Source organism: Ranitomeya variabilis, chromosome 2, assembly GCF_051348905.1.
Source record: "Ranitomeya variabilis isolate aRanVar5 chromosome 2, aRanVar5.hap1, whole genome shotgun sequence".
Classification (NCBI taxonomy): domain Eukaryota; kingdom Metazoa; phylum Chordata; class Amphibia; order Anura; family Dendrobatidae; genus Ranitomeya; species Ranitomeya variabilis.
The window spans coordinates 453,531,695-453,550,476 of NC_135233.1; the positions used below are offsets into that span (position 1 = coordinate 453,531,695).

An 18,782-nucleotide genomic window follows, 5' to 3' on the forward strand; every position below is an offset into this window, starting at 1 on the left:
AACCTTTTTTGAACAAAATGAGGGTACGACATCCAATTTATATGTAAAAATTAGGAAACTAATAGTACAATTGGTACACTGCTTCAACAGGGAGATGTACACCGACTCCAAAAGAACAAGAACTCTAAAAAATCTACAAAAGTGGTACAAGAAGGGGCACCGGAGAGAAGATCTTTTCTTTCATCACCTCACTGGCATCAACTGTGAAAAGGTAGCATGTGCAACCAAAATTTTGCCAATGGCGATGGTTAATTTAGGATTCATTTTGTTTCACAATCATTGGTCACACTACCACCGCATGGTAGCCGCCCCATAGGGTTGTACCCAAACACTGGTCAGATTCATTATAGACTGAAAACAATTACACTCAATGCATGAAATAAAAATCAATTGCCTAATTGGCCTAATATGAAGGGATATACAAATGTGCAGTGTATATATAGTTCAATCTAGAGCAATAGTCTCCAGACACACAGAACATATATACATTACACATTTTTATGTGTGAACCCCGCTCGCCTCCTGGTGGGGTGAGAGTTATGATCACATCCTATTTTAATTAATTGCTGCCATGATTTGTGTTACGTATTTGCAGAATTAGTTTGAACCATCTTTAGGAAGGAAATCTCCAAGTACTTAACTGCCGGTCAACACAAGATAATATTACAGTATATACTTCTGGCAAATCTATTGCTGTACATCATCTTAGCTTTATATTTAGGAAAACTTATTGCATCATTTTCTTAAAAGACTAAAAACACGTTCTCACAAAGCTAAAATGCAGATTTTTCAGATGGGAAATCCGCCATGTTTTACAGTCTCTGCATTGTGCATGAGAGAGTTCGAAAAATCCCATGCACAGGCTGCAAATAATATCTGCAGCATAAAATGACCAGACGTGCAGATTTCAAGCCCACATTAATGTCAATGTATGCGGCGCATGTCAATGCATCTTTGCACTTGAAAGGGTGAAATGGAACTGTACGACATCATTTTTGCAGTGATATCTGCAGCACTAAATACCGCTGCAGACTTTACTGCAGCATTTCCGCTGCAGAAGGTTTGCAGCAGATTATTTGCAGTGGAGTCACCGAGTATTATATAATAGCTGCAAAATGGATGAGATTTTAAGAAATCTCTGCCGCAAAAAAAAAAATAAAAAATTACCCGAGCTAGAAATTAGAAATCCCTAAAACGTCAATTAAAGGGTCATATTTTCGCTCTTCGTGTTGCAAAATCTGCATAATTTTCACAATGGAATTTTCAGTGCATCATTACCATGTGAATCATAGAATTATAGAATGTTTGAGTTGGAAGGGACTTCCAGGGTCATCGTGTCCAACCCCCTGCTCAATGCAGGAGTCACTAAATCATCTCAGACAGATGTCTGTCCAGCCTCTGTTTATGGGCATACTCTAGTAAAGACCACCATACATATTAGACAAAAGTCAGACGAACATATGATTTTTTTTTCAGAACCTGCTGAATCTCCCAACAGATGATGTTGGGGGAAGAGAAGGAGCGGAAGTTGGAATTCAACACCCGATCAGTACTCTTTTAATGGAGAAAAGCCACTGCCAGATGATTCTGGCAGCAGCTTTTTCATCTTTCGTTTGAAAACACACAACCTGGTCAAGCGCTCAGTCCTTTGTCCAACCGATATGGGCAGCTATATATTTATTGTCAAATGCTGCTTACTCCCTGAAAAACATTTCCCAGTACGATTACACACAGAAACGTAAACTAGTGAGGTCCTTGTTGCCATATTATAAAACTAAGGGAGCGTCTGGTTCCTGTCTGTGATCCCTCACTTTAGTGCTACAATGGATCTCATTAACTTTGAGAAAATTATTAAAAAAATAAATCTAAAATTGCATCCAATCGTTATTTGACCATAGACCGTGTTTGCAAAATACTGGAAATGCTACGTGCAACATTTTCCAGTCCTGAAAAAAAAAATGCATCCCAGATTATTATTACATGGATGACAATGATAGATGGAACAGAAGTGACAGTTGACAACTAATGTCAGCCATCACATTTATTCATTGCTTTATCTGGCATAGTGTGGACCACAATATAATCCAAAGTGATCAAAAAGTCGAAAGAAGACAGATAATGCAAGCAATGATGGCGGCGTGCATCTTTTCACAATAGATCTCTATATCAGCTGACAACTAATGCATATTTGATGTCTATCGGTTTTATCATCAGCCTTCTGCAAACAAGAAATGAGCGGGACCCAATCTCTAGTGTAATCACAGCTTAGATGCCGTGGTAATGGCAGAAATCCTCAAGTAGTAAAAACTTTCTTCTTTGTTTTTATTGGTTCGATCACGTTGTGAGAATAAAGCCTTAATAAAACATTAGAAAAAAAAAGTTTTCTGAACAAGAAAACTTGTCATTTCAACTACCCTGCTAGGGAATCTGAAGTTGATAAACGACCCTCATTCATAACCCCATCAATTAGCCATAGGAGAGCACAGGATGGAATTCGAGATGTCAGATTACAGCTGATTTTGGGGGCTCGCGGCAGAAGGACGCCCTGTGATCAGCTTATCTTCAGACAGCGTGTTTCCTTGGGCTCACCAGAGGAAATTATTCTGAGGGTCTGCACAGAACACGTCAGGGTTTAATTGCATTGCTTGATTATTTTTATTATTATCGCTACACAGATATGACCATCAGTGATATCTAAGAGGTTATTATGAACAATCCTACTGAAAATGAGCCCCAGTGGCTACTAATTGGATCCAATGTCAGCTCCACGCTCCAGATCGTATTATCGTACACAATGTATGTGGTGTCTGAATCTGGGACTGCATTGGGCAATATATTCCAAAACCTTTCTAAGGGCGTGTCTGATGGCCATATAAATCGGACCGAGATCGGACCGCATTGTATGGGGTGGCTGGCGGCTCTCCTGACCAGAGCAGGACAGCTTCATATATTTCTATAAAGCAATCATGCTCAGGTGGGGAGAGCCGCCAGTCACTCCATGCATGGCGGTCCGATCTCGGTCCAATCTATAAAACCGTCTCAGTGCTCTCCAATAGAAAGAAGCCAAAAGGACAAAAACACATTGTAACAGCAACTTAAGTCACTAATGTCCACGTACCAGATATTTCATGACGGTCTTTGTGCTTAACCTTATATTTAATTTTCACTATATCCTCAATAGTATCGACCCTCCTGCACATTTTAGTGCTGTTTGTAAACTTTAAGGCCATTTTCACTTACATGGACACATCTGGGACTGTTATTTCTTTCAGTTAAATGCATGTATTTGAGGACAAATATAATTTTGCAATTGGGGTTTATTAAAAAATTTTCACCGTTTGGTTTTTACAGAATCTTTTTATTCCCTGAACAACGCTGGTTGCAAAATTAATTAACTGAGGATCTGTCAGAGCACTGGTTAAGTCGGGAATTAGTAACTCTTAACTTTTTTTTTCTTAACTCTTCTGTGCTGATTTATGATCATAAACCACATCAATGTTTGGCTGAACTTTGATGTGGTCGTAAATCATCGCAGAGGAGCTTCAAGAAGCGAAAGATAAAAGAATTATAAACGCTCCATCAAAACGAGCTTGCAGATGGATTCTAAGTTAACGCATTCTACCGCTAGCAACCAAGTGTCTATAAAAACTAAATGGTACAATATTTTTAATGAAACACCATTGCGAAACATATTTTTGCCCCAAAATACATAAGTTTAAGTGGAAAAAAGTTGCTTCCGAAGGTGTTGGTAATATCCTTTAACCACTTTATCCATATATTTTTCAGATGATCTGTTAAACTGTAAAACTATAAGTTTGGTGTTAGCAAATCTCTTCTTGAACTTCTCTTAACTCTGCAGATTTCCGTTTGACTTTGTAGCGTCCTACAGTAATGGCAGGGGAAGCATGTGAAAGTCCCCAGCCTATATGAGTTTCACTGGCATGCTTTACTATATTTACTCTAACCACATCCCAAATATCTTAGTGCTTTAAGAAGAAGTGTCCAGCAGTCTGCACTTCTCTGGGAAATGGAAATTTAATAGGAGAGTTCTAGACGCACATAAATCCACAAAGCAAAAATCTTGCTGTGTCACTTATCTTTTCTTTATCAATTGGCCAGTCGATTTTAAAATTCGAATATTTATGGACAACTTTGGCAAGGAAAACCCAAAATCCACCCCCTCCCCCCAAAAAAATAAATAAATCCTGCATTTATCTGTTAAAACTATTTATCCTGCACGGACTTATCAATGAATACAATGCAGAAATAGCGGCAGGTTTACAAGTACTTTTCATTCCGCTCTTTCAAGCATCACAACCAATCATACAGTATTTCCAATTTACTAAAAAAAAGTATTACAGTTTCAGAAAATAAAGCTTATTTTTTAGGCGTTATTCTAGCTGATTTTCAAGCTTGCTGGTTACAGTCATGAATTTGGATTCAGGGACTTCTACTATTTACTTGCAGGAGATGGAGTCTAAGGGGTAACGCTTCTCCTTGTAGAGAGTGGCATGCCAAGCCTGGCATGTCAGAATGAGCAGACTTATAGGTCATGCATGCTCCTCTGGGCAATGAAATATGCAAAACTGTCTCTGCACAGAGGAAGAGGGCAAAAAACCTAGCGCCACCTATTGGAAGCAGCAATCCTAAAAGTCAATATTGACTCTTTAATGAGCTTTGCAATATGACTTAGGTACCGTCACACTCAGCGACGCTGCAGCGATATAGACAACGAGCCGATCGCTGCAGCGTCGCTGTTTAGGTCGCTGTAGAGACGTCAAACACAGCAGCTCCAGAACGATGCAGGAGCGATCCTGTGACGTAGCGGTGACTCACTTATCGTTCTCACAGGTCGTTGGCTCCATGTAAAACATTGCTGGCATCGTTGCTTTTGCTGTCAAACACGACGATACACGCCGACCTGACGACCAAATAAAGTTCTGGACTTCTAGCTCCGACCAGCGATATCACAGCAGGATCCAGATCGCTGTTGCGTGTCAAACACAACGAGATCGCTAACCAGGACGCTGCAACGTCACGTATCGTTGTCGTTCTCGTTGTAAAGTTGCTGAGTGTGAAGGTACCTTTAGGAGGATAAAAGCCAAACCAGTATCTCAATTTGCAGACACAATGTTTCGGGATGTTGCCCCTCATCTGCCCTCTTCCTCTCTAAAGAGACAATTTGCATATTTAATTTCCCATGGCTTATAAAAGTCTCCTTTCTCTGACATGCCAGGCTTGGCTTTTCACTCTCCATAAGGAGATACGTTACCCCTTAGACCACAGTCCAGAGCCTTTCACCTAGCCAAATCAGATCTCATATTTTACACTGATGACAGGCAACTTCTCGAAACACCGTGTCTGAAGACTGAGAATCTGGTTCTTTTCTCCTAAATCATATTGCCAAGATTGTTAAAGAGTTGATCTTGAATTTTAGGGTCACTGCTTCCAATAGGTGGACCTAGAGTTCTAGTCCTCTTGCAGGGGATGGAAATCTGTCATGTCATGTGATGGGCACAGGGGTGTTATGATCCTTAGTGGTTGAGGATCACAAATTACTCCAGCTAAGTAACAAACGTAGGACAAGCTCTAGGGAGGTGGCAAACTGGACTGACCGCAAATCTGAACCTATCCAAACACACTAGAAGTAGCCGGTGAACGTGCCTAAAAATCCTAGACGTCTCGAGCCAGCCTGAGGAACTAAATACCCCTAGAAAGAAAGAAAGACCTCTCTTGCCTCCAGAGAAATAATCCCCAAAGATATAGAAGCCCCCAACAAATAATAATGGTGAGGGAAGAGGAAGGCACATACACAGGGGTGAAAGCAGATTCAGCAAATGAGGCCCACTAATACTAGATAGCAGAAAATAGAAAAGGGAATCTATGCGGTCAGTAAAAAACCCTTACAAAATATCCACTCTGAGATTTCAAGAACCCCCACACCAACTAACGGTGTGGGGGGAGAAACTCAGTCCCCTAGAGCAACCAGCAAGCAAGGAACTCACATTTTAGCGAGCTGGACTAAAAACATAATGAACGCTGATAATCAAAAAATGATCAAACAAAAACTTAGCTTGTCTTGGAGAGACTGGGAGCAAGGTAGACACAAGGAATCTGAAGAGCCCTGAATACATTGATAGCAGGCAAGGAACTGAGTATCCAGGTGAGCTAAATAGGAAACCAACCAAAGATAACGAACCAGCTGATGCTGCAACCTGCAGAAAGACAACACTACACAGTACCGCTTGTGACCACTAGAGGGAGCCCAAAAATAGAGTTCACAACACAGGGGTACACGACTTGTTGACTGGGACCGATTCCATCCACTGGAAGTAAAGTACAAATTGCTTGACTTCAAGCAGAGATCTTGGAAGAATGTATTCACATTTCAGTAAGGGATGGCATATCACTAAGATAATGCCATTACTTAAAGTTTGTCCTATTTCAGTAAATCATCACCTATCATGTACTGGGGGTTAGACCACTTGGACATCCACCGATTGCGAGACTGGATCTCTGAAATATCCTGTTAGAACGGAACATTGGCCAACCATGTCCGCCACCGAAAAGTATAGGCTATGTCTGTCAGGCCCAAAGACAAAAAGTGAAGATGTGGTGGGAGCAATTCTAATTGAGCAATTGAGACCTCCAATCTCAGGATTGGTGAGGGTTCTAGCAGTCAGACCACTAGTGATCATTTATCAGCTATCCTATAGGTAGGTGATATCTTAGAGATTAGTGATAGCCCCATTAATGATCATTTTGGGTTCTACCTACGGACATCAGCCGATTTATTTTAGCAATGTTGCCTCCTTGTCATGGTTTTTCCCCCCACATTGGGGAGTTCCCAACCACCCACTGCAATGCAACTCTGTGCAAAGCAAGGTGGTCAAGAGCTCTGCTGTGTAGGAAAATACTGTGAAGGGGATGCAACGATGAAGCGACACTTCTAGGATTGGCTGGGGTCCCAAAGCAATAATTTATGGATGGTATATACTAGTGATATGCCATCACTTGTTGAAATGGAAGATACCCTTTAAGGAGCCAATATATCATTTTAAGACACAAATAACCTTTATTTACTGAAACGGTAATTTAACTTAAATGCAAATTCGGCAAGAACAATATTTTTTTGTACAGAATGAGAAATGATAATTACATCTGCTGCGTGTTTTATCAGACTTCATTTATAAAATATTTACGTAATAAAAGATTAAATCGTATATTTACTTTAATATTCAAAAATGATAAAATAGCTGCAAAAATCAATGTAGCACCAGTAGCTGAATCAAAATTCCCTAGTGATTATATAGGAACAGAACCCACGTTAATAAAGATGTATACACCAGCACAGTGTCCTTCCAAAGTCTCCCCATAATTGGAAAGGATTACGGTTACAGGTTAGAGTTAGGAAGGGGGAGAAGCTTTGCGGTAAAAGGACGGGGGTGATAGTTAGGGAGGTACAGGGAGAGATGTATAGTATTAGTGAGAAGTTAGTGGACCCCCTCAGAGGAACAGACCAGACACAAAAATGTTGATTAGTAAACAAGTCATTAATTAGATTTCAGTTTATTAGTAATCAAACCTTAAGTTAAACATGTCACAGATCACAAGAGAGGGGACATGCAGGAGGGGGGTAGGATCATGCAATTAGTACCTCCATGGACAAACAGATGCCATGTATCTGTGGCCAGGGAGGTAGTAAATTGTCAGGCATGCTGTTAATGAAGTTAATGGAGGTAGGGGGAGGTCCAGTCATTGCATGCTGAAGCCCCGTGCTGGTTGAAAGTCAGCAGCCAGGTGCATTAAGAACAGTACAAATGGGTGTGGTAAAGTTAGAAAGCGAGAATAGAGTGAGATGACTGTACTACTACAGCATGAAGATAGTGAGATGACTGTACTACTATAGTATGAAGATAGTGAGATGGCTGTACTACTATAGTATGACGATAGTGAGATGGCTGTACTGATATAGTATGAAGATAGTGAGATGACTGTACTACTATAGTATGAAGATAGTGAGATGGCTGTACTACTAAAGTATGACGATAGTGAGATGGCTGTACTACCATAGTATGAAGACAGTGAGATGACTGTACTACCATAGTATGAAGATAGTGAGATGACTGTACTACTATAGCATGAAGATAGTGAGATGGCTGTACTACTATAGTATGAAGATAGTGAGATGGCTGTACTACTATAGTATGAAGATAGTGAGATGGCTGTACTACTATAGTATGAAGACAGTGAGATGACTGTACTACCATAGTATGAAGACAGTGAGATGACTGTACTACTTTAGTATGACGATAGTGAGATGACTGTACTACTATAGTATGAAGATAGTGAGATGACTGTACTACTTTAGTATGACGATAGTGAGATGACTGTACTACTATAGCATGAAGATAGTGAGATGACTACTACTATAGTATGACGATAGTGAGATGACTGTACAACTATAGTATGACGATAGTGAGATGACTGTACTACTATAGCATGAAGATAGTGAGATGACTGTACTACTATAGTATGAAGATAGTGAGATGACTGTACTACTATAGTATGACGATAGTGAGATGACTGTACTACTATAGTATGAAGATAGTGAGATGACTGTACTACTATAGTATGAAGATAGTGAGATGACTGTACTACTATAATATGACGATAGTGAGATGACTGTACTACTATAGTATGACGATAGTGAGATGACTGTACTACTATAGTATGACGATAGTGAGATGACTGTACTACTATAGTATGAAGATAGTGAGATGACTGTACTACTATAGTATGAAGATAGTGAGATGACTGTACTACTATAGTATGACGATAGTGAGATCACTGTACTACTATAGTATGACGATAGTGAGATGACTGTACTACTATAGTATGAAGATAGTGAGATGACTGTACTACTATAGTATGAAGATAGTGAGATGACTGTACTACTATAGTATGACGATAGTGAGATGACTGTACTACTATAGCATGAAGATAGTAAGATGACGGTACTACTATAGCATGACGATAGTGAGATGACTACTACTATAGCATGAAGATAGTGAGATGACTGTACTACTATAGTATGACAACAGTGAGATGGCTGTACTACTATAGTATGACGATAGTGAGATGACTGTACTACTATAGTATGAAGATAGTGAGATGACTGTACTACTATAGTATGACGATAGTGAGATGACTGTACTACTATAGTATGAAGATAGTGAGATGACTGTACTACTATAGTATGACGATAGTGAGATGACTGTACTACTATAGTATGACGATAGTGAGATGACTGTACTACTATAGTATGACGATAGTGAGATTACTGTACTACTATAGTATGAAGATAGTGAGATGACTGTACTACTATAGTATGAAGATAGTGAGATGACTGTACTACTATAGTATGACGATAGTGAGATGACTGTACTACTATAGTATGAAGATAGTGAGATGACTGTACTACTATATTATGAAGATAGTGAGATGACTGTACTACTATAGCATGACGATAGTGAGATGACTGTACTACTATAGTATGACAATAGTGAGATGACTGTACTACTACAGTATGAAGACAGTGAGATGACTGTACTACTACAGTATGAAGACCGTGAGATGACTGTACTACTATAGTATGAAGACCGTGAGATGACTGTACTACTATAGTATGAAGATAGTGAGATGACTGTACTACTATAGTATGACGATAGTGAGATGACTGTACTACTATAGTATGACGATAGTGAGATGACTGTACTACTATAGTATGACGATAGTGAGATGACTGTACTACTATAGTATGAAGATAGTGAGATGACTGTACTACTATAGTATGAAGATAGTGAGATGACTGTACTACTATAGTATGACGATAGTGAGATGACTACTACTATAGCATGAAGATAGTGAGATGACTGTACTACTATAGTATGACGACAGTGAGATGGCTGTACTACTATAGTATGACGATAGTGAGATGACTGTACTACTATAGTATGAAGATAGTGAGATGACTGTACTACTATAGTATGACGATAGTGAGATGACTGTACTACTATAGTATGAAGATAGTGAGATGACTGTACTACTATAGTATGACGATAGTGAGATGACTGTACTACTATAGTATGACGATAGTGAGATGAGTGTACTACTATAGTATGACGATAGTGAGATGACTGTACTACTATAGTATGACAATAGTGAGATGACTGTACTACTATAGTATGAAGATAGTGAGATGACTGTACTACTATAGTATGAAGATAGTGAGATGACTGTACTACTATAGCATGACGATAGTGAGATGACTGTACTACTGTAGCATGACGATAGTGAGATAACTGTACTACTATAGTATGAAGATAGTGAGATGACTGTACTACTACAGTATGAAGACAGTGAGATAACTGTCTATAGTATGACGATAGTGAGATGACTGTACTACTATAGCATGACGATAGTGAGATGACTGTACTACTGTAGCATGACGATAGTGAGATAACTGTACTACTATAGTATGAAGATAGTGAGATGACTGTACTACTACAGTATGAAGATAGTGAGATGACTGTACTACTATAGCATGACGATAGTGAGATGACTGTACTACTATAGTATGACGATAGTGAGATGACTGTACTACTATAGCATGACGATAGTGAGATGACTGTACTACTATAGTATGACGATAGTGAGATGACTGTACTACTATAGCATGACGATAGTGAGATGACTGTACTACTGTAGCATGACGATAGTGAGATAACTGTACTACTATAGTATGAAGATAGTGAGATGACTGTACTACTACAGTATGAAGACAGTGAGATAACTGTACTACTATAGTATGACGATAGTGAGATGACTGTACTACTATAGCATGACGATAGTGAGATAACTGTACTACTATAGTATGAAGATAGTGAGATGACTGTACTACTATAGTATGAAGATAGTGAGATGACTGTACTACTATAGCATGACGATAGTGAGATGACTGTACTACTGTAGCATGACGATAGTGAGATAACTGTACTACTATAGTATGAAGATAGTGAGATGACTGTACTACTATAGTATGACGATAGTGAGATGACTGTACTACTATAGTATGACAATAGTGAGATGACTGTACTACTACAGTATGAAGACAGTGAGATGACTGTACTACTACAGTATGAAGACCGTGAGATGACTGTACTACTATAGCATGACGATAGTGAGATGACTGTACTACTGTAGCATGAAGATAGTGAGATAACTGTACTACTATAGTATGAAGATAGTGAGATGACTGTACTACTACAGTATGAAGACAGTGAGATGACTGTACTACTACAGTATGAAGACAGTGAGATGACTGTACTACTACAGTATGAAGACCGTGAGATGACAGTACTACTATAGCATGACGATAGTGAGATGACTGTAGTACTACAGTATGAAGACCGTGAGATGACTGTACTACTATAGCATGACGATAGTGAGATGACTGTACTACTGTAGCATGACGATAGTGAGATAACTGTACTACTATAGTATGAAGATAGTGAGATGGCTGTACTACTACAGTATGAAGACAGTGAGATGACTGTACTACTACAGTATGAAGACAGTGAGATGACTGTACTACTATAGTATGAAGATAGTGAGATGACTGTACTACTATAGTATGACGATCGTGAGATGACTGTACTACTATAGTATGAAGATAGTGAGATGACTGTACTACTATAGTATGAAGATAGTGAGATGACTGTACTACTATAGTATGAAGATAGTGAGATGACTGTACTACTATAGTATGAAGATAGTGAGATGACTGTACTACTGTAGTATGACGATAGTGAGATGACTGTACTACTATAGTATGAAGATAGTGAGATGACTGTACTACTATAGCATGAAGATAGTGAGATGGCTGTACTACTACAGTATGAAGACAGTGAGATGACTGTACTACTATAGTATGACGATAGTGAGATGACTGTACTACTATAGCATGACGATAGTGAGATGACTGTACTACTATAGTATGAAGATAGTGAGATGGCTGTACTACTATAGTATGACGATAGTGAGATGACTGTACTACTATAGTATGACGATAGTGAGATGACTGTACTACTATAGTATGACGATAGTGAGATGACTGTACTACTATAGTATGACGATAGTGAGATGGCTGTACTGATATAGTATGACGATAGTGAGATGACTGTACTACTATAGCATGACGATAGTGAGATGACTGTACTACTATAGTATGAAGATAGTGAGATGACTGTACTACTATAGTATGAAGATAGTGAGATGACTGTACAAAGAAGTGTGATAAAATAAATATTGTGGAGACAATTACTATATGCTGCAAAAATAAAGAAGATAATGAAACGTTTGTCTTGCTACTAATGATGAATATAGAAGAGAGATATTAGAGCATGTGAGGAGGACAAGGGTTATGTTAGTGAGGTTAGAAGAAGGGTTAATGTGAAGGGAATGGCTGGTGTTAAATCGTGCATTGTTACAGCCCCCTCCCAATTATACCATGCATTGTCTAAGAAGGAGGGTAATCTATAATGGCAGCCTATAGAGAAACAGCAAAACGGTCAGGGATGGGAATAGTGCTAAATTTATGTGTGCTAGTCCAAGATTAAGAGAGAATCATTGTTAAAACCTACCAACCCCACACCCTACATCCGCCTACGTGAAAAGGCTGCCATGAGAGACCCCACCCTCCAACATCAGCCCATCCAGGAATACGGTAAGCAGTGTTTAATGCCGGGAGAGTATGTGCATGAGTCAGTGAGGTTATTGAGAAGAGCGGTAAGGAAGAGGAGTAGAGAGAAGGGAAGAAGGAGAGAGCAAAAATGAAGAAATGCAAAACAAACAAAAAATCAAATGAATAAGTCAAAAAGAAAAAAGACTGAAAAGAATCAAACAGAGAGCCCTATGGTGAAATACATAGTAGCTAACTGTGCAGCATCTCTGTGTGCTGCCGTTTCCATGCAATTACACTATGCAAAAATCACCACATGATGTCACTCAAGCCCGTGACCTAAACCGAAGCCTTTCAAATGCACGCTTGGATCTACCACCACCAGTCATTTATATACGTAAACTGGTGTGATGTCTATCCACGGTGGATGCATACAATATCTCTTTATTATTCTCATTGTTCTGTTCCCTGCATACCTTACACTGGCTGCACAGCAGCACGAAGCAAATAACCTGTGTACGGTAGTGACTACAAAACACATCCCCCATATACCCAATACTGAAAATGATAAACCCTGGAAATCTATCAATGTGATGAAACTGCTCCGCAACTCTGTCCAAGGCCACACGGTGTCACCACCAATACTCAGACTTCTATGGAATGCCTCTATATACAGTCTGCAACACATGACATTAACCACATGGGGACACCCTATTCCTACAAACCGTCATACAGCCTATTACTGAAATGACCAGTGGGTCGCCATCAGTCATTGACACCCACGTTGGCTATTCGTAGAAAATAGTAAGCAAATGTCCAGAAGAGCATGTAAAGGCAGCAGACACAACCGTCCTCTGGTTATCCATAATTATAATTCAGAGGTAATCTGGATGTTCTATCATAAAGGAGGTGGAATCTTACATTAATATTTATCATTTTTCATTATAATATATATATATATATATATATATATATTATTTTACACTAACACGAAAAAATGCTAAACAAAAATATAAGTTACATAAAAATGGATGCAAATCAATAAAAATAAATAAATTGTAAATATTTGCAAAAACGTCAAAGTAAATTAAAAAATAAGTTACATAAAGAAAAAGCACATGAAAATGAATTTATAGATATAAAACAAGACAAGATATTATTTGCAAGAGAGGTAATAAGGATTTTATAAAGAATAGAGTTTGAGGGTGGGAGGTGAAAGGGTACAGTGGTTGAGGGTCTTTTGGTATTTGAGCTGTGAACGGAACAGAAGACAGGAGCTGGAATAAACCCCAGGGGTACAATTGGAGTGATATCTACCAGGTAATGGAGTTTGTTTACCAGAGCATGTCCGATGCCTGCATGCTTTATCACGAGTGGAAAGAGAATAAAAATAAATAAAAATAAAATAAAAATAAAAAAAGATATGATACAAACGGAGGCGGAGAAGGAAGGAGAACTCCCCTTTTCCTTCGTCCTCCAGGTTTTCCCACCGCCCCATCCCTTTCCATGATTCACCTATCTGCTTTATTCTAATATAGGCTAAACATTAGAAAAAAAAGGGAGGACAGTTCTGTTTCCCAGTTGGAGAATATTTTAAAAAAAAAATTAAATAAAAAATTGGAGCAAGTGAGAAAATTTAGGACAGAGGGGAGTGGGGTGTAAAGAATGAGGACTAAGGATGCTAGATACAGAAATATTTACTATGGAAGGCTAAAGAGACAGTCAAAAAGTAAAATATGAATGACTATGGACAATTTTCTTGTATTTTTTTTAGTATAATACTTAAAATATCACCACTTCAAGCATAAATAATAATTCAGGCTATATAGAAGGAAAAGGCAGGAGTTATTTTCAAGTGCGGAAACATTTAGAATACCCTTATATGCAGAGGTTAGAAGCAATACTAACAAATATATACAAATAACGAAACTTTAGTATTTTATTCTATTCTTTTAAAACAGGATTTACCATTTATCGGGGCTTTTATAAGAAAAACATGGCTGCTTCCTTCCAAAAATAGCACCTCAGCTTGCCCATAGGCTAAACATAAATAAGACTAAGCTGCGCTACTAGGCAGCTCCTGGAGAAAAATGGCACAGCTTTAGGAATAACACAACCATGCTTTCCTTAACTCATACAACCCCTTTAAAAGGGAAGTTGTGAGAAGGATTTTACTACTGAAACAAGTAGTGTGGCTGTATAGGCCCCGGTACAACAATAAAAACGATACCTGTCTTGGAATAATCCGATGTGCCAGTGCTGAGAAATCGAGCTTAGAAACCACATGCAAATTAGACTGGAATCTCACTGGGGGCGTGTCAATGCAATGCGTGTGCATCAACGCCCCCAATGCACATGTAGCTTAATTTGCATATGGCTTTTCAAGCTCAATTTCTTAGGACTGGCACATCGGATTTTTACAAGACTGGTATCATTTTTATTGCTGTACTAAGACCTATACAGCCATGTTATTAGTCTAAGTAGTAAAATATTCCTTTCAGGTTCCCTTTTGTGCAATAAAACTAACAAACCATAGAATAGTCTACAGAAATTAAATAGTTCATATTGTTAAAACTAACTTTGGGGGTGGAGGGGAGATGTGTATACAGTGTGATATCTGACTAATGTGTTTAGTTAAGACTGGAAGAAAACACAACAGTGTAGACAATGTTAACTCGCTGTAGACTACTCTTTGTAAAAAAAAAAAAAAAAAAAGGAAAAGGGTAAAAAGTAGAAATGATGATTTACTTTTAGAAGTCAACCTGTTTGAAGATAAAGTGCAAATATTTGTCTATGTGAAATGTTAAATAAGTCTGCAACCGTCAATGTCAACAGCTAAAGAGGTTGACTCGCAAAGTCATAGAGTTTGGATAAGCCATTAATCTCCAACTGGGAGTGACACGAATGATCTAGCTAAATGGGGTGGCTGTTCCTGTCCACTTCTCTTTTTCTATACCTTGAAAGTTGGGTTTTTATACACTGAGCGAATCCATAGCTAGTGAGGACAAGTGCCATGCTGCTTCCTTGTGGCAATGCCACATTGTTTTACAGTGGATAGATTACCCTCTACACCAATTGGACATTAATGGCATCATTTCCGTAAAGGGAATCTGTCACTCGATTCATACTGCCCAAACCACGGGCAGCAGGAATCAGTAAGTCGTTGCATGATTGCAACCAGGTATTTCTCTCTCTGAAACACTCCAGGAGATATTATCATGCGGTTCTATTCGACGCGTTTCAAAGTATAACGCACTCCTTTAGGAAGTAACCATATAACTTAGGTGGTTACTTCCTGAAGAAGTGTGTTATACTTCGAAACGAATAGAATAAAAACGCATGATAATTAGTGATAATGAGTGAACGTGCTGGGATAAGGTGTTATCTGAGCATGCTCGAGGGCTAACGAAGTGACTTCGGCATGCTCGAATACTATGTTCGAGTCCTCGCGGGTGTTCGACAGCCACAGTTAGTCCCTACATGTGTTGCTTCTGTCGAACAGCCACAAGACATGCAGCTGCGGGGGACTCGAACATAGTATTTGAGCACGCCGAAGACACTCAGCACCAGAGCATGCTTAGATGACACCTTATCCGAGCACGTTCGCTAGTCACTAATGAGAATATCTCCTGGCATCTGATATCCTCAATCCTCAGCAGTGCGGAAAAATGCCACAAACCCTCTATCCTATATTTCTAATCGGTCCGATGACCCGCGAATCCGCAGCAGCTGAATAACATTTTTAAGCGTATACCCTAATGAATCAGGTTAGCATAATCTGCTTTTAGCTTCAGATAAGACCCAGATTGCGCCACTTTCTCTCCAGCTTTCTACACTATCCTAAACAATCCGGCATTTCAGAGAAAACAGTCTGAAGAGTCCTGCTCGCTTCATTTAATTGACAGGTCTCTGCCAAGTGTGTACATAGGGAGAAACCTGTCAATCAACTTGAACCGTACGGCGAGGTGCTGGACTAGTCTGGTCTTTATTTTGTACGAAATGCTGGAGAGTTTCAGAGAAAAATGTACCAGGCTCTGGTTTTTGGTGCCCATGGTTTGGGCAGCATGCATCAAGTGACAAGTTCCCTTTCTATGTTTCCATCAAGACGCATTTTAGAAAATATTCAGAAAATAAAATAGCCAAAGGGGGAGACATGGCATAAAGACTGTTTATATGTTTTATTTCCCAGGAAATATTAACATGTTCCCAATTCTCTCCAGCTTGGTTGTTCCTTTAGCAGAAACTGAACCCCTGAGATCAACCCACGCTCCACTCCCCCCTGTCAAATGCCTCTCACCCAGCCAACCATTTCCCAACTTTGCACTTATGAGGGGCAAGAACCCCGAAACAGCTATATGCAAATAACATTCTTGTTTTATAACCAGTCAAAAAGGGGACGACTCTTTAAAGGATCAGGCTAGGTGCACATGTTGCTTTTTTTTTTCTACACGGATTTGGTGTGCAAAATACGCAATGAATGAGGTTTATGATTTGCAGCAGATTCAAATCTGAAGCATCTCGCCGTTTTTGCAGCATATTTCACCCATACTAATTAGTGGGGAAAATTCTGCATGTCAAAATGGCAGCAAAAATGCGACATCATGCAAATTTTACGTGTTTTTTTTCCTGCCAACGCAGCAGGATTTGTAGCAGAATTTTCTGCCGTAGATCCTGAACGTGTGCACATAGCCATATTTTATTATTACATTTAAGGTTAAAATGCATGTAAACATTTTTAATTGTTAATTTCTTTGTTTACTGCTCGTTGCCTAGGTTATTGACCGCAACTGCATATTAGTGGTAGCCCATCGTCTAAGCAAGGAGAGCAGAGCATACAAGCTCTTCTTATCACTGCTCTAAAGCTGGCTGAATCGCTAAAGAGTGCTGTTAGACCCCAACCAGGTTAGGATAGTGGACAACCCCTTTAAAAAGGTTGATATTGACCTACAGAATTGATACTTCCAATTGGCGGAACTGGAGACGCTCTTCCTCAGTGAAGAGGATTATTTGGATTGAAAATAATAAAAGACACAGTAACCACCTGATCATTTTACATTGATGACATCCCTGACTGCCCTTATTGACAGTCGAGCGTACCTCTAAGGTCAGTGATTGGCCGCAGTGCTCTTTTGGGTAATCGGGAAAATCATCACTGGGGTAAAGTAGGACCAATAAGGAGTGGTGGTTATAAATCATAAGGAAAGCAATCTGTCTTTTTTCTATGCCATTTTCCCCACTTTGGAAATGTTATTTTCTTAACTTGGAAAACCCCTTCAGCGATCACAATTTGATGGGTTATATGTCTGGATGGTTTAAAGGCTGTACAGACATTTATCACCATATTTTTTTCCTTTCTCACTTAACAAAACCAGTTTATGTAACACTCGTCTTTTGGGGGAAGCTCTGTGTGAAAACAGTGCGCATTCAGTTTCATGTGCCTTGCTAATGTCGGGATTAGGACATGAAATCCAGTGAGTTTTGATTAAGTAATTACTTCTTGTTTAGTGAAAAAAAATTGCAATTAACAATATAAAAGACTAAAAAAAACCAAAAACATTACACTTAACAAAAACACAACAAAAAACTTAATCTCACCATATTCACCTGTGGTCAAAATATAAAATTCTAGTAAATTAACATTTACTTGTCAATGCATTTCCAGAATTTCACATCAACAAAAGCATACAAATAAGGGGATTGGCCACCACTTTTTTGTTGTATCATGGCCTATCCTTACGATACGCTATGAATATCTGATTGGTGGGGTTTCGACAACCATCATCTCCGCAGATCAGTTGTTAGAGGCGGAACACAGCAGGTCCGTGAAGATTAAAGTGGCCGTGGTTGGGTATTACAGATAGACACCCTAGTAATTTGAATAGGGGGTGGCACTGCAGTTCTTGGTCGTGGCCAAAATAGAAATGGTGAACCTGTTGTGTTTCGGCAGCACCCGAAAACTCTAGGCCTCCACTGTTGACAGCTATTGCACCCCCTCCAATCAGATATTTAATTAAAAAAAGTGGTGGCCAACCTGTTTAAC

General features: G+C 39.1%; 1 protein-coding gene across 21 annotated transcripts in view; it reads right to left on the reverse strand.

Annotated features, from left to right (window-relative positions):
• The window catches only part of NRXN2 (neurexin 2), an 845,479-nt gene that overhangs the window by 461,034 nt on the left and 365,663 nt on the right, over positions 1 to 18,782 (reverse strand). For 9 of the 21 annotated variants that reach the window (XM_077287299.1, XM_077287319.1, XM_077287302.1 and 6 more), the window contains one exon: positions 14,060 to 14,104. The exons of 6 other annotated variants lie outside the window; for them this stretch is intronic. In XM_077287299.1, the coding sequence (XP_077143414.1) occupies positions 14,060 to 14,104 (45 nt within the window). The remainder of the gene's footprint in view (positions 1 to 14,059; positions 14,105 to 18,782) is intronic. 6 more of the 21 variants (XM_077287304.1, XM_077287317.1, XM_077287311.1 and 3 more) reach the window with 1 other exon arrangement.